This window comes from Passer domesticus, chromosome 32 (genome assembly GCF_036417665.1).
Source record: "Passer domesticus isolate bPasDom1 chromosome 32, bPasDom1.hap1, whole genome shotgun sequence".
Lineage (NCBI taxonomy): Eukaryota > Metazoa > Chordata > Aves > Passeriformes > Passeridae > Passer > Passer domesticus.
Window position 1 is genome coordinate 2,372,817 of NC_087505.1, and position 14,325 is coordinate 2,387,141.

The 14,325-nt window shown below is 65.6% G+C and overlaps 1 protein-coding gene across 2 annotated transcripts; it reads left to right on the forward strand.

Annotated features, from left to right (window-relative positions):
* Positions 1-7,338: 7,338 nt before the first annotated feature.
* LOC135288300 (dnaJ homolog subfamily A member 1-like) lies at positions 7,339-12,558 on the forward strand. Of its 2 annotated transcripts, XM_064401657.1 has the most exons (8): positions 7,339-7,452; positions 8,386-8,536; positions 8,606-8,804; positions 9,866-9,970; positions 10,053-10,280; positions 10,776-11,006; positions 11,513-11,613; positions 11,700-12,558. In XM_064401657.1, exons 1-8 carry the CDS (start codon positions 7,355-7,357, stop codon positions 11,925-11,927), a joined length of 1,341 nt encoding a protein of 446 aa, XP_064257727.1. In that variant the 5' UTR covers positions 7,339-7,354; the 3' UTR covers positions 11,928-12,558. The 2 variants fall into 2 exon arrangements, with proteins under 2 accessions (XP_064257727.1, XP_064257726.1); XM_064401656.1 differs by having other exon boundaries at positions 8,386-8,804.
* The last annotated feature ends 1,767 nt before the right edge of the window (positions 12,559-14,325 follow it).

The window sequence follows — 14,325 nt, forward strand, 5'->3', positions numbered from 1 at the left end:
AACAGGACAGAGGGTGTCCCCAACAGGACTGAGTGTCCCCAAAAGGACTGAGAGTGTCCCCAACAGGACAGAGGGTGTCCCCAACAGGACAGAGGGTGTCCCCAACAGGACCAAGAATGTCCCCAAAGGGACTCAGTGCGTCCCAACAAGATGAAAGGTGTCACTGATGGGATAGAGTGCCCCAAAGGGGCTGAATGTGTCCCCAAAGGGATTGAGTGCGTCCCAGCAGGACCAGGGGTGTCATTGGTGAGACCAAATGTGTCCCCAACAGAACAGAGTGTGTCCCCAGCAGGACAGAGTGTGTCCCCAAAGGGATTGAGTGTGTCCCAACAAGATCAAAGGTGTCATTGATGGGATACAGAATGTCCCCAAAGGGATTGAATGTGTCCCAGCAGGAGCAAGGGTGTCACTGTTGGGGTCAAATGTGTTCCCAAAGGGTCTGAGTGTGTCCCCAACAGGACAAAGTGTGTCCCCAGCAGGACAGAGTGTGTCTCCAAAGGGACTGAGTGTGTCCCCAACAGGACAGAGTGTGTCCCTGGTGTCACCCAGCCTGTTCCCAGTGGGATGAAGGATGTCCCTCAGGGGATGAAGTGTGTCCTCAGTGGGATCAGGAGTGTTCCCAGTGGGACCTGGGCTGTCCCTCAGCACTGTGTGACCACAGCAGGACCAAACGTGACCCTGGGGGGACCAAACATGACCCTGGGGGAACTAAATGTGATTCTGGGGGGACCAAGCATGACCTGGGGGGGACCAAATGTGACCTGGGGGAACCAAACATGACCCTGGGGGGACAAATTGTGACCTGGGGGGGACCAAACACGACCCTGGGGGGACCTAACGTGACCCTGGGGGGACAAATCGTGACCTGGGGGGGACCAAACATGACCCTGGGGGGGACACAGGTGCCTGGGTCACCCCACGGCCACCCTGGCTGGGGCTGCAGCTCCCCCAGCCCCAAACTCCATCAGAGCCAAGCCGGGCGTTCCAGGGGCTGTGCCACCCCCAGGCAGATTTTGGGGACCACGCTGATTTTGGGGGGGCTGGAAAGAGCAGTTCAAGCTCCCTGCACTCCAACCCTGCTCACACCAGGGACCACGGGAGTGTGCAGGGCGGGTCCTGGGGGTACAGCTGCCGATTGTTGCTGGGCTGGAGCTTTGGGAGCCCCCCGCAGCCTGGCCCCCCGCCAGCCAGGGAAGGGTTTTGTTTCCTCCCAGCCCGGGCAGGGGATTTTCAATGGAGGCCGCACAAAAAGCTCCCTGTGGGGTGAGGGAGGGGGGGAGAGGCGGGGTGACCTCAGCGATGACTTCATTCCTCTCTCAGCTCCCAAAATTCGTGGGAACCTTATAAGGAAAGGACTAAAAATACAGCGGGAGGGGCGAGGGCAGCCCCTGCTCCCCCTCCCCAAAACGAGCCCTTGGGGATGCAGAGGGCCGGGGCTGCTGTCGAGGGGGGTGCACGGTGGGGACCAAAACAGGGACCCCAAAATGCCCACGGGACAGCAGAGCAGGGCTGTGGGCGACCCCCAGGGTGGCATCACCGTCCCTTCATGTGGCACCTCCAGGGACACGCCGAGGGCAGGGAGGCGGCTCGGGCACCCCCTGGCCCGCCCTTCACCCGGGTCAGAGCCGGGAATAGCTGCCGAGGGATAAAATCAGCCCCGGGCCGGCTCGGGGCCGCGCAGCTGCCGGGCCGTGACCCCGCGGAGCGGCCGTGCCCCGGCCGGGCGGCAGCTGCGGGGGCCGAGCCCGGGGCAGCCCCGCGGGGAATGCGCGCCTGGGGCCGTCCGTCAGCAGGGAGGGGGACCTGCTCCGGGCACCCCGCTTCTGGGGTCTGCACCCCGCTTCTGGGGTCTGCACCCCGCTTCTGGCACAGTGCACCCCGGTTCTGGGGCAGTGCACCCCGCTTCTGGGGTCTGCACCCCGGTTCTGGGGCAGTGCACCCCGCTTCTGGGGCAGTGCACCCCCGTTCTGGGGTCTGCACCCCGCTTCTGGCACAGTGCACCCCGCTTCTGGGACAGTGCACCCCGCTTCTGGGACAGTGCACCCCGCTTCTGGGGTCTGCACCCCGGTTCTGGGACAGTGCACCCCGGTTCTGGGATCTGCACCCCGGTTCTGGGGCAGTGCACCCCCGTTCTGGGGTCTGCACCCCGGTTCTGGGACAGTGCACCCCGGTTCTGGGGTCTGCACCCCGGTTCTGGGACAGTGCACCCCCGTTCTGGGGTCTGCACCCCGGTTCTGGGACAGTGCACCCCCGTTCTGGGGTCTGCACCCCGGTTCTGGGACAGTGCACCCCCATCTCTGGGACAGTGCACCCCGGTTCTGGGACAGTGCACCCCCATCTCTGGGACAGTGCACCCCGGTTCTGCACCCCGGTTCTGGGACAGTGCACCCCCATCCCTGGGACAGTGCACCCCCATCTCTGGGACAGTGCACCCCGGTTCTGGGACAGTGCACCCCGGTTCTGGGACAGTGCATCCCCATCTCTGGGACAGTGCACCCCGGTTCTGCACCCCGGTTCTGGGACAGTGCACCCCGGTTCTGGGACAGTGCACCCCGGTTCTGCACCCCGGTTCTGGGATCTGCACCCCCATCTCTGGGACAGTGCACCCTCGGAGTGATGCACCCTGATCCCTGGGACCATGCACCCCAATTCCCAGGACAGTGCACCCCAATTCCCGGGGTGATGCAGCTCCCAGGAGTGATGCACCCCAATCCCTTGGACAGTACACCCCGTTTCTGGGACAGTGCACCCCCGGAGTGATGCACCCCAGTTCCTGGGACAGTGCACCCTGATTCTGGGGCAGTGCACCCCCATCCCTGGGACAGTGCACCCCAATCTCTGGGACAGTGCACCCCGATTCCGGGTGATGCAGCTCCCAGGAGTGATGCACCCTAATTCCCAGGACAGTGCACCCCAATTCCCGGGGTGATGCACCCCAATTCTGGGGTGCTTTCCTGTTCCCAGCTGATTCTCCCCCCCAGGGTGGTGTTTCCTTTCCGGGGGGCACAAATTCCCCCTGGGGCAACGTTCCCCCATTCCTGGGGTGAGGATTCCTCCTGGAATCCACCCCATCCCTGGGGTGACAATTTCCCGTTCCTGGGGTGACAATTTCCCATCCCTGCGGAGATGATTTCCCATTCCTCAGGTGATGATTTCCCGTCCCTGGGGTGACAATTTCCCATCCCTGAGCTGACAATTTCCCATCCCTGGGGTGACAATTTCCCATCCCTGAGGTGACAATTCCCCAGCCTTTGGGTGACAATTTCCCATCATTTGAGTGACGATTTCTCATCCTTTGGGTGACAATTTCCCATCCTTTGGGTGACAATTTCCCGTCCCTGGGGTGACCCCCCCAGCCCTGCTGCCCAGCCCAGCCCTGAGCCCACCCCTGCCCCGTGACCTCCCCAAAGTGGGGGCACAGGGAACAGCCCCTCCCAGACCCCCCGAGAGCCCCGGGCCTGCCCTGGCACGGCCATGCCAGCCCGGGGGGTGGCACAGGGACACGGGGGGTGGCACAGGGACATGAGATGTGGCACAGGAGCACTCGGGGTGTGGCAGAGGGACATGGGATTGGCACACGGGCATGGGGTGTGGCACAGGGGGACACAGGGTGTGGCACACGGGCACACGGGAAAGGGAAATACCCCAGCTGCCTCCCACACAGCAGCCCCGTGCCTCAGTTTCCCTTCTCATCCAGCCAGGACGGGGCCAAGCTGAGGATGGGGAGAGGAGAAGCCCCCCCAGAGCCCTCCCCGATTTTGGGACAATCCCCCCACGCTGGGGGACACCAGGGCTGGGCACAGCGAGGGTGGAGGTGCCACATCGCAGCTGGAGCCAGCGCAGGTGGCACTGGGACAAGGGGGCTGTGCCACCCCCGGGGCTGGCCCTGCCCCCTGTGCCAAAGCTGAGCCCCCAGGAGCCGCTCCCGGTGCCCAGGGGAGGGGTGGGCACCGTGCCAGGCCGGGGGCACGTGCTGGGGCCAGGATGTGACACAGCCAGCCCTGAGTCACCGCCCGGAGGGGACAGGAAGGGACAGGAGGGGACAGGGACAGGAAGGGCCCTTGGCTCCAGCCCCTTGTCCCCAGCAGCTGCCACAGCGGGGCTGGGGGCTCCAGTCCCAGTTTGGGGAGCCCATTCCCAGTTTGGGGGCTTCACTCCCAGTTTGGGGCTCCAGTCCCAGTTTGGGGCTCCACTCCCAGTTTGGGGGCTCCACTCCCAGTTTGGGGCTCCACTCCCAGTTTGGGGGCTCCACTCCCAGTTTGGGGCTCCAGTGCCAGTTTGGGGCTCCACTCCCAGTTTGGGGCTCCATTCCCAGTTTGGGGAGCCCATTTTCAGTTTGGGGGCTTTATTCCCAGTTTGGGGAGCCCATTTCCAGTTTGGGGCTCCAGTCCCAGTTTGGGGGCTCCAGTCCAAGTTTGGGGCTCCAGTCCCAGTTTAGAGACCCCATTCCCAGTTTAGGGACCCCATTCCCAGTTTGGGAAGCCCATTCCCAGTTTACAATCCCCATTCCCAGTTCGGGCTGGTGCCAGCCCTTCTCCCCTCTCCCCTCTCCCCTTCCCTCCCCTCCCCAGTTCCCTGTTCCCGGTTCCCAGTGCCCGGTTCCAGTTCCCTGTTCCCGGTTCCCTGTTCCATGTTCCCAGTTCCTGATTCCCCATTCCCCATTCCCCATTCCCCATTCCCCATTCCCCGTTCCCAGTTCCCCATTCCCCATTCCCCGTTCCCAGTTCCCCGTTCCCCATTCCCCGTTCCCCATTCCCCGTTCCCCATTCCCCGTTCCCCATTCCCCGTTCCCAGTTCCCCATTCCCCGTTCCCAGTTCCCCGTTCCCCGTTCCCCATTCCCCGTTCCCCGTTCCCAGTTCCCAGTTCCCCGTTCCCCGTTCCCAGTTCCCAGTTCCCCATTCCCAGTTCCCCATTCCCCATTCCCCATTCCCAGTTCCCCATTCCCCGTTCCCAGTTCCCCGTTCCCAGTTCCCAGTTCCCCGTTCCCCGTTCCCCATTCCCCGTTCCCAGTTCCCCGTTCCCCGTTCCCCATTCCCCGTTCCCAGTTCCCCGTTCCCCATTCCCCGTTCCCAGTTCCCCATTCCCCGTTCCCCGTTCCCAGTTCCCAGTTCCCCATTCCCCGTTCCCAGTTCCCCATTCCCCGTTCCCAGTTCCCAGTTCCCCGTTCCCCGTTCCCAGTTCCCCGTTCCCCGTTCCCCGTTCCCCGTTCCCAGTTCCCAGTTCCCCGTTCCCCATTCCCCGTTCCCAGTTCCCCATTCCCCGTTCCCAGTTCCCCGTTCCCCGTTCCCAGTTCCCAGTTCCCCGTTCCCCGTTCCCAGTTCCCAGTTCCCCGTTCCCCGTTCCCCGTTCCCCGTTCCCAGTTCCCCGTTCCCCGTTCCCCGTTCCCCGTTCCCAGTTCCCCGTTCCCCGTTCCCCGTTCCCAGTTCCCCGTTCCCAGTTCCCCGTTCCCCGTTCCCAGTTCCCCATTCCCCGTTCCCCGTTCCCAGTTCCCAGTTCCCCATTCCCCGTTCCCAGTTCCCCATTCCCCGTTCCCCATTCCCCGTTCCCCATTCCCCGTTCCCAGTTCCCCGTTCCCCATTCCCCGTTCCCAGTTCCCAGTTCCCCGTTCCCCATTCCCAGTTCCCAGTTCCCCATTCCCCATTCCCCGTTCCCCGTTCCCCGTTCCCAGTTCCCCGTTCCCAGTTCCCCATTCCCAGTTCCCCGTTCCCCGTTCCCAGTTCCCCGTTCCCCATTCCCTGTTCCCGGTGCCCGGCCCCTCCGGCTCCCCGGGAATTCCCGGGATTGCGGGCGCAGCTGCCGGGCTCGGGGCAGCAGCTGCCGCCGGGGCTCGGGTTTCACCTGGGGAGGGGGCGCTGACCCCCGCAGGACCCCCGGGAGGGGCCCAGACCGCCCGGGCTGGGGGAGGGGCGGGGGTCCCGGCAGCCCAAACCCACCGGAGCCCCCGGAATCCTCCCCCTCCCCCTCCTGGAGAGCAGGCCACGACCCCCCCAGAGCCCCCCGGGTGGGGACAAAGGGAAAGGGAGGATCCCGGACCCTGGAGAGACCCCAGCCCCCAGTTCTGATCCCTGGAGAGACCCCAGCCCCCAGTTCTGACCCATGGAGAGACCCCAGACCCCAATTCTGATCCCTGGAGAGACCCCAGACCCACATTTCTTACCCCTGGAGAGACCCCAGCCCCCAGTTCTTACCCCTGAGCAGACCCCAGCCCCCAGTTCTTACCCCTGAGCAGACCCCAGCCCCCAGTTCTGTCCCCTGGAGAGACCCCAGCCCCACATTTCTTACCCCTGGAGAGACTCCAGCCCCCAGTTCTGACCCCAGGAGAAACCCCAGACCCCCAGTTCAGACCCCAGCCCCCAGTTCTGACCCCAATTCTGCCCCCCAGTTCAGATTCCAGCCCCCATTTCTTACCCCTGGACAGACCCCAGACCCCCAGTTCTGACCCCAGCCCCAGTTCTGTCCCCTGCCCCCCAAGGCAGACCCTGCTCCCCCAGTTCAGCCCCCCCAGTTCAGACCCCTCCCCACTCTTGCCCCCCCTCCTGCCAAACAAAACCCATTTGGGGAGGGGGAGCACAGCCAGGCACCCCCGAAAGGCTCTGCTGGGCACCCCCAGGGCATGGGGAGGGGGAGCACAGACCCCCCCAGGGCCCCCCACCCTCGCTGTGAGCTCCCCAGGACGCCCCATCAACCTTTTAGGACCCCCAGAGCTGCGGGGACCCCCTTGTGACCACCCAGAAAGGAACTGGGGCTGCCAGGGGACCCCCCCGGGACCCCCCAAGGATCCCCATGATTCCTTCCCCTGGTTACCCGCATTGGGACCCCCAGAATTCCCCTCAGAACCCCTCTGTGACCATCTGGGACCCCCAGGATCCTCCCTGTGACCAGCTGGGACCCCCCAAACACCCCCTGGGACCCCCAAAACCCCTGGGAGCACCTCGAGCCTGGCCCGTGACCCCTCAGCCCGCCCAGAACTCCCTGTGCCCCCAGCCCAGCGCCCCCCAAACGCTGCCAGTGTCACCCCATGTTCCCCCACCCACCAGACCACGCCCACATCTCATTATGTTGATTTGGCCCCGCCCCTTTTCTTGGCCCCGCCCCTGCCCCGCCCTCCGCGCGCCCCGCGCGCCCCCTGCCGGACGCCCGCGGCACCGCATTGCCCGCTCCTCCCTCTGATTGGCTCCCGCTCCCAGCCAATCAGAGGCAAGGAGTCAACCCTGAGGCCAGGCCCGGCCGCCGTCTCAGCCAATCGCGAGGCGAAGCGGCTCCCCGCCTCGCCAGCTGGCAAAGACCGCCCCCACAACCAATCAGCGCCGGGCCCGCGGGGTGATGGGCGGGCGGAGCAGGGCGTTTCCACCAATGGGCGCGGCGTGCGGCGCGGAGGGGGCGGGGTCAGCGCGGGGGGCGTGCCCGCGGCTTCCAGAGAGTTCGGAGACGGCGGCGGAGCGGCGGCGGCGGTGAGTGAGGCGGGGGCGGCCCCGGGACCCCGCCGCGACCCCCGGGACCCCCCGGGCTCCTCCCCGAGCTCCCCCCCGAGCTCCCCCGACCCCCGGCAGGAGCCGCCCCGCCGTGTCAGCGGCGGGCCCGGCCCGCGCAGCGCTGAGGGGCTCCCGGGATGAGCTGAGGGCCTGCGGGGCTCTGAGGGGCTCTGAGGGGACCGCTCCTCCGGGAGCGCCGCGCTCGGCTCCGCTCCGCCGCCCCCGCGGCTGTGAGCGCGGTGTCACCGTGTCAGTGCCTCCCGAGCCGCCCCGCACGGCGTCCTGCCTTGCACCGACCCTGCCCCAGCCTCGGCCCCGAGGGTCCCGGGGCACAGACCCCGCTCCGGCCGCGGGGACCCCGCGCTGGAGCCGGCCCGGGGCGGGTCGGAGCCGGCGGCGCTCCCCGGGGGAGCCGCTCCGCAGCGGGGCGCGGTTATTGACCGCGCGTGGGTCACGGCCGCTCCCCGCGTCCCCCCGCGAGATAAACCTGTCCGCACCCCACGCGGGGCTTATCGGCTGCGACACACGGCCCGGGGGGGGACGGGGCACCCCCGAGACCGGCCCTGCTGGCCGGACCCCCGTGCTTTGCGGTGTCACCGGCTGGGACATCCCCTGTCACCCGCGGGATGCTGCTGCTGCTGTGGGGGGGACACTTGGGGCAGGGCTGTGCGTGAGGGAGAACAGGGGTCAGAGCATTTTTGGGGGTCCGGACTTGGGGTCCCCCCCCGCGCTTGCAGGAGCCCCGTGTGGGGTCTGGCTGTCGCGCTGTTGTCGTCACCACTGCGAGGTGGGGATACGGCAGGGCTCAGCGGGGTTTTGGGGGGCTGTCCCTGCCCATGTCGGGGTGTCACGGGTCACGCGGAGCTCCGGGCTGGGTGGCAGTGCCAGGCTCACGGCCGCGTCCTGTCCCAGCACGTCACAGCACGGGAAGATGGTGAAGGAGACGGGCTACTACGACCTGCTGGGCGTGCGGCCGGGCGCCAGCCTGGACGAGATCAAGCGGGCATACCGGCGCCTGGCACTGCGCTACCACCCCGACAAGAACCCCAGCGAGGGCGAGCGGGTAGGTGCAGCCCCCCAGCACCCCCCCAAGGCCAGCCTGGCCCCCCTGACCCCCCTCTCCCCTCCGCAGTTCAAGCAGATCTCCCAGGCCTACGAGGTGCTGTCGGACGCCCACAAACGGGCGCTCTACGACCGCGGCGGCGAGCGGGCCATGAAGGAAGGTGGCCTGGGTGGCCGCGGGGGTGGCAGTGGCTTCGGCTCCCCCATGGACATCTTCGACCTCTTCTTTGGAGGGGGAGTGAGGATGCGTGGCCGGGCAGACAGGAGAGGTGAGGGGCGAGGGGGTGAGGGACTCGCCATGACCCTGGGGTGGGTGGGAGGGGGCTGATGCCCAGCAAGGTGAGAAGGTGACAAACCTGCTGGGACCTCTTCGTGGGAGGGGGCTGGTGCCAGCACCTCACTCAGGAGGTGACAAATCTGCTGGGACCTCTTGGTGGGAGGGGGCTGGTGCCCAGCACTGTGAGGAGGTGACAGCCCTGCTGGGATCTCTTGATGGGATGGGGCTGGTGCCCACCACAGCACTGGTTTGGAGGACAAGGCACCGCTGGGAAGCGTGACTGGGAGGGGCCTGGCACCCAAATGCAGTGTGACATTGGCTGGGGGGTCACAGACCTGCTGGGACCCCCGTGTGTCAGTGCTGGTGCCCAGCACAGAGCTGTCTCAGGAGTGACAGCCTTCCTGGAACCTTGGCATGAGAGGAGGCTGTGCCCAGCATGGCACTGGCTCGGGGATGCAGCCGTGCCCCCCAGGCTGTCTCTGCCCCTGCGGCTCAGCCCGCTGCAGCTCCTCACCACCCTCATTACTTTCTCCACCTGCCTCTCTTCAAAGAGCCCTTCCCTGTCCCTGTCCTGGCTTTCCCCCGCCGTCCCCGTGCCCGGGGCTGGGGCTGAGTCACCCGAGTGGCCCCGGGGGTGGCAGCAGGACGCGGGGCCGGGGCCAGCCCGGTGACTGTGGGGGTGCCTTGGGCCCGGGTCACAGGGACACGGTGACTCGCCACGGCTTCTTGCTGAGGTGGCACGAGTTAATTGCAGGGCAATTAGGAGGCCGAGGGAGTCATCCCCAGCCACTCCAGCTGGAGCAGCTGGGGGTGGCTGGCAGCCCCGGGGTGGGAGCTGTGCCCTGCCCAGCTGGGGACCCGGCAGTGCCCCAGGGCAGCCGGCAGCATCCAGGCTTGGAGTGAATCCATCCCTGTCCCTGTCCCTGCCTCTGTCCTTGAGGAAGGAGCAGGACTGGCTCACCTGGAGAGCCTGAGTGGTGTGCAGAGGCTGCCTGGCCGTGGCACGGGGGGTGGCACGTGGCTGGTGCTGAGGCAGGCTCTCCCCGTGCCCAGGGAAGACAGTGGTGCACCAGCTCTCGGTGTCGCTGGAGGATCTGTACAACGGCTCCACACGCAAGCTGTCCCTGCAGAAAAACATCATCTGCCGCAAGTGTGGAGGTGAGTGAGGGGCTGCAGGGGCCGGGGGGCCACCCCAGCACCCCCTACCCCCTTGTCTGACCCCCTGCCCCCCTCGGCACAGGCTGCGGGGTGCGGGAGGGCGCCCAGAGAAGGTGCCCCAAGTGCCACGGCTCGGGCATGGAGGTTCGCATCCACCAGCTGGGGCCTAGCATGATCCAGCAGATCCAGACCGTGTGCTCCCAGTGCCAGGGCCAGGGCGAGTGGATCCGGCCCCGGGACTGCTGCCTCACCTGCAACGGCCGCAAGGTGGTGCGGGAGAAGAAGATCCTCAGCGTGCACCTGGATAAAGGTGAGCCAGGAGCAGGAGCGGGCATCGAAACAAGGGCAGCTGCGACGTGGGGAGAGAGAATAGTGCCTCTCCAACTTATCAGGAGGCTAAATAATTACTTTATTATACTATATTGCATACATTGCATCTAAACTGAACCTGTCTGGCACTCAGCCTTGCTCGCAAGTGCACAGAGCTGCACTTCTCTCAGATTCTCTCGTGACAGTCCCACACACACACACACACACACACACACTTGACCCTAATTGGCCAAGGAAACAAAACATCCTCACTTCGGGTAAACAATCTCCATATTGCATTCTACTTTGGCACAACACAGGCACAGCAAGTGGTAGGAACTGTCTTTTCTTTCTCTGATGTTCAGAGAATGTGAAACCCAGAAGTGTTCCTGGGGAGAACTGTGCCTTGCTTTTCTCTGTGAAGAGAAATGCTGCAGCAAGCAGGGTCACCCCGAGGTGCCACACGGGCTCTGAGCTTTCTGTGCCCTCCTCACAGGCATGAAGGACGGGCAGAAAATCACCTTCCACGAGGAAGGGGACCAGGTGCCCGGCCTGGAGCCCGGGGACATCATCATTGTCCTGGATCAGAAGGAACATCCTGTTTTCCGGCGCAGCGGCGACGACCTCATTGTCAGGAGGGAGATCAGCCTGGCAGACGCCCTGTGTGGGTGCAGGCAGGTGATCCACACCCTGGACAACCGCACCCTGCTCGTGTCCTCCCCGCCAGGTGAGGGGGCTCGGGATGCACCTGGCAGTGACACAGCGCTGTAGGAATGTGCCCCCTGTTGATGGAGGGACAAAACTGTCCTTTGTCTTCTTAAAAAGGAAAAAAACCCACAAGTGTTTCTCCTCAGTGAGGTAAAGATGCCTCATAGATCTGGGGAATTCACCTCAGACTTAAGGATAGCCAGCTGGACAGGAGCCAAAAAGTCCCGCCTAAGCAATTCACTAGAAAAAGAGGAGAACAAAAGAAATAATCCCTTTTGTGGGAGGTTTTACCAGGAGCAAGAACCTCTTGCACCTGGCTCAGTTTTGTTATTTTGCCTTTTACTGAAACTTTTCTGTTTCCAACACCACCGCAGAAGCCATCCTGCTGATGTTCTGCCTTCTAAAGTGGCTGAGCTATCTTGGCTGTGATAAAAATCTCCAAGAGATTGGGGATTTATAAGCCCTGGCTCAAGGAGACCCATCTATCACCAGCACAGCAGGGTGACCCTCATCTCCCTCCCTCAGGTGACGTGATCCGGCCTGGGGACCTGAAGTGCATCCCCAACGAGGGCATGCCAGTCTACAGGAGCCCCTTCCAGAAGGGAAAGCTCATCCTGCAGTTCGAGGTGAGCAGGGCATCGAGAGTTGCTATTTCCCACTTCTGGCCTTCCCGCGTTGCCTCCCACATCTCACATCCTCTCTCCGGTGCCAGGTGAAGTTCCCCGAGCCCGGCTGGCTCCCCACGGATCGCCTGCGGCAGCTGCAAGCCTTCTTCCCGCCGCAGGAGGAGGTGATGGCCACGGAGGACACGGAGGAGGTGGAGCTCAGCGATTACAGCGCTCACGGTGGGCCGGGCCGGCGGCCCTACACCGGGGAAGCCTATCACGAGGATGACTTCGAGGACGGGATGAGGCAGCACGTTCAGTGCCAGACCTCATAGCGGGGAGGGGAGCCCGGAGCCCCCTCCCCGGGGGCGGGGGCAGGGCCGGGGCTGGCGGAGCCACCACGTTCAGGGATGTACATAGGGTCGCCTTTCCGACAGCACTTCACCTCCCCCGGCCCCCCGGGAGCCGGCAGAGCCCCCCTGCCCTGCCGGGTGAAGCCCCTGCCCTGCCGGGTGAGGCCCCTGCCCTGCCTCCAGCGCCGGGGCTGCCGCGGGCAGGGGGCTTGGGGGGCCGGTGGGCACTGGAGAGGAGGAGGAGGGGGTACCCGCTGCCCCTGCCTCAGTTTCCCCATCGGCCGTGGTGGGGTTAAGCTTGTGCTGGAGGCAGTGTGGGGAGGAGGAGAAGTGCCCAGCCCCTCTGGGGATGCCCCACTCCCAGCCCCACACTGGGGGGGTCCTGCTGCCCGGGCCCCCAGCTCCTTGCTTTGCCCGTTTCTTTCCTTACTGGAGCCTGGGATGCAGAGGGGGTGGCTCTTTTCTCTTTGCACAGGACAGGAGGGGTTGGGGTGGACCCGTCCCTTCCCTTTAATTTATTTTTGGAAGAATTTTAGAAGTTTTTCTTTTTTTGTTTTTTTTTGGGGGAGGGGGGGGTGGTGACTTTGTACTTGGCATTAAACGCGAATCCCGACTCGGTGTGTGGGGCTGAGCGTGGGCCAGGGTGTGGGGCAGGGTGTGGGGGTGAGCGTGGGGCAGCAGGAGCCCCGGGGCAGTGACTCTGCCCCGCTTTGATCTCGGGTGTGCCTCAGTTTCCCCATCCTTACACAACCGGGAGGTGCCGGGTCCCGCCTTCCCCTGCCCCCGGCTGCTCCCAGCTCCTGCTGCTGCAGCAGGGGAGCACACAGACCCCCAGCCTGGGTAGGGTCTGTCCTACTTCCTTTCCCCTCTTTGCCAGCCCTGCAACCCCCCCGTGTCCCTCTGCCCTGTCTTGCCACAGTCCTGACCCCCTGCACCCCCCCAGTCCCTCACCCTGTCCCTGTCACTTCAGAACCCATCCCCACTTACCCTCCTGGACCTTCTGCATCATCTCAGCCTCCCTGGAGACCCCACAATGGAGGCAGACTCCCCGCAAATAGCTCCAGCCCCCCTTTTTCAGCCCCCATGGCAGGTTCCAGCCATGGCACAGAGCTGGGCTGCCGAGCTGTTAAGGGGAACCACCCCCCAAAAAAATACCCTACTGAGGGGTCAGCTGCATCCCAAACCCCCCCTGCCCCCTCCACACGGAGCTGCTGGCTAGACTCCTCTCACAGTGGGATGGGGGTGAAGCCCCCCAGCCCCTGCCCAGGGCAGCCCGGGCTGGGGGGTCTGTGGGGCTGGGCTTGGGGGCTCCCCCTCCCCTGGAACCCAGGAAAGCTCCGGCGCCAGCTGCAGCTGCAGGGGGAGAGGAGGAGGAGGAGGAGGAGGAGGAGGCAAGGAGAACAATGCTGGCCGGCCGCCAGCCGAGGGGAGTGGGAGGGGAGGGGGGGATCCTGCCCAGCCCCCGGCCCGCCGGGCACGGCGAGGGCTGAAGCCGCTTGGGAGGTGACGGTCACTGTCCCCCGGGGCTCGCCACGCCTTGCTGAGCCACCCAGCGTCAGCGTCCCTGCTGCCCTGAGCCGTGGGGACAGCCCGGGGACGCTGGGGCACCCCGGCTGGATGGGGGCACCCCCGGAGCAGGGGCCCCACGCTGGTGCAAGGAGCCCTGTGCCGTGTGCCAGAGCCCAGCTGGGTGCCCCCGGTGCGTGGTGCCCCCGGTGTGCCGGGCACTGAGCAGGGTCCCCAAGCCTGTCACACGTCCTGAGAGAGGGCAGCTGAGGGGCCCTGGGGCTGGCACCTCCCTGGCCCCAGCGTGGTTTTTGATGCCTCAGAGCCAGCCTGGACCATCCAGGGTGGGCTCCGAGCTGGGCAGCAGCCGGCCCAGAGGGTCTGGGGGTGACCGGGGGGTGACCCCAGCCCTTGGGGGGCACAGCTTGGCTGGGCTCAGGCTGGATCTGTGTGTCTGGGGTTGTTCCTGCAGCTCAGCCTCCCTCCTCTGCCCCATCCCCAGCGTCACCGGAGTGGGGGACCCCCCAAGGCTGTCGTGTCCCCCTGTCCCCCGCAGGGACATCCGGGCCCAGCGCACCCCCCTGGCTTCAGGCCGATCCAAGCCCCCTCCTCTCCCTCCCGGTGGCTCCGGCACGGAGCAGGGAGGGGGATGCGATCCAGCTCCCCCACACCCAGCCCAACCCCTGCTTCCAGAAAATGCGCGCAAGAATTCCGGGGTGAGGGGCCAGGGCCCCCCAGGCTCGGGCATTCATTCCCCGAGCGGGAAGGGGGCCGGGCCCCGCTTTGTCTCCGCGGATGAAAGGCGAGGGGCCAGCCCGGCCCCCTCCCCAGCCCGGGGGGCAGCGGGGTCACCGGGGAGGATTAGTGCCGGATT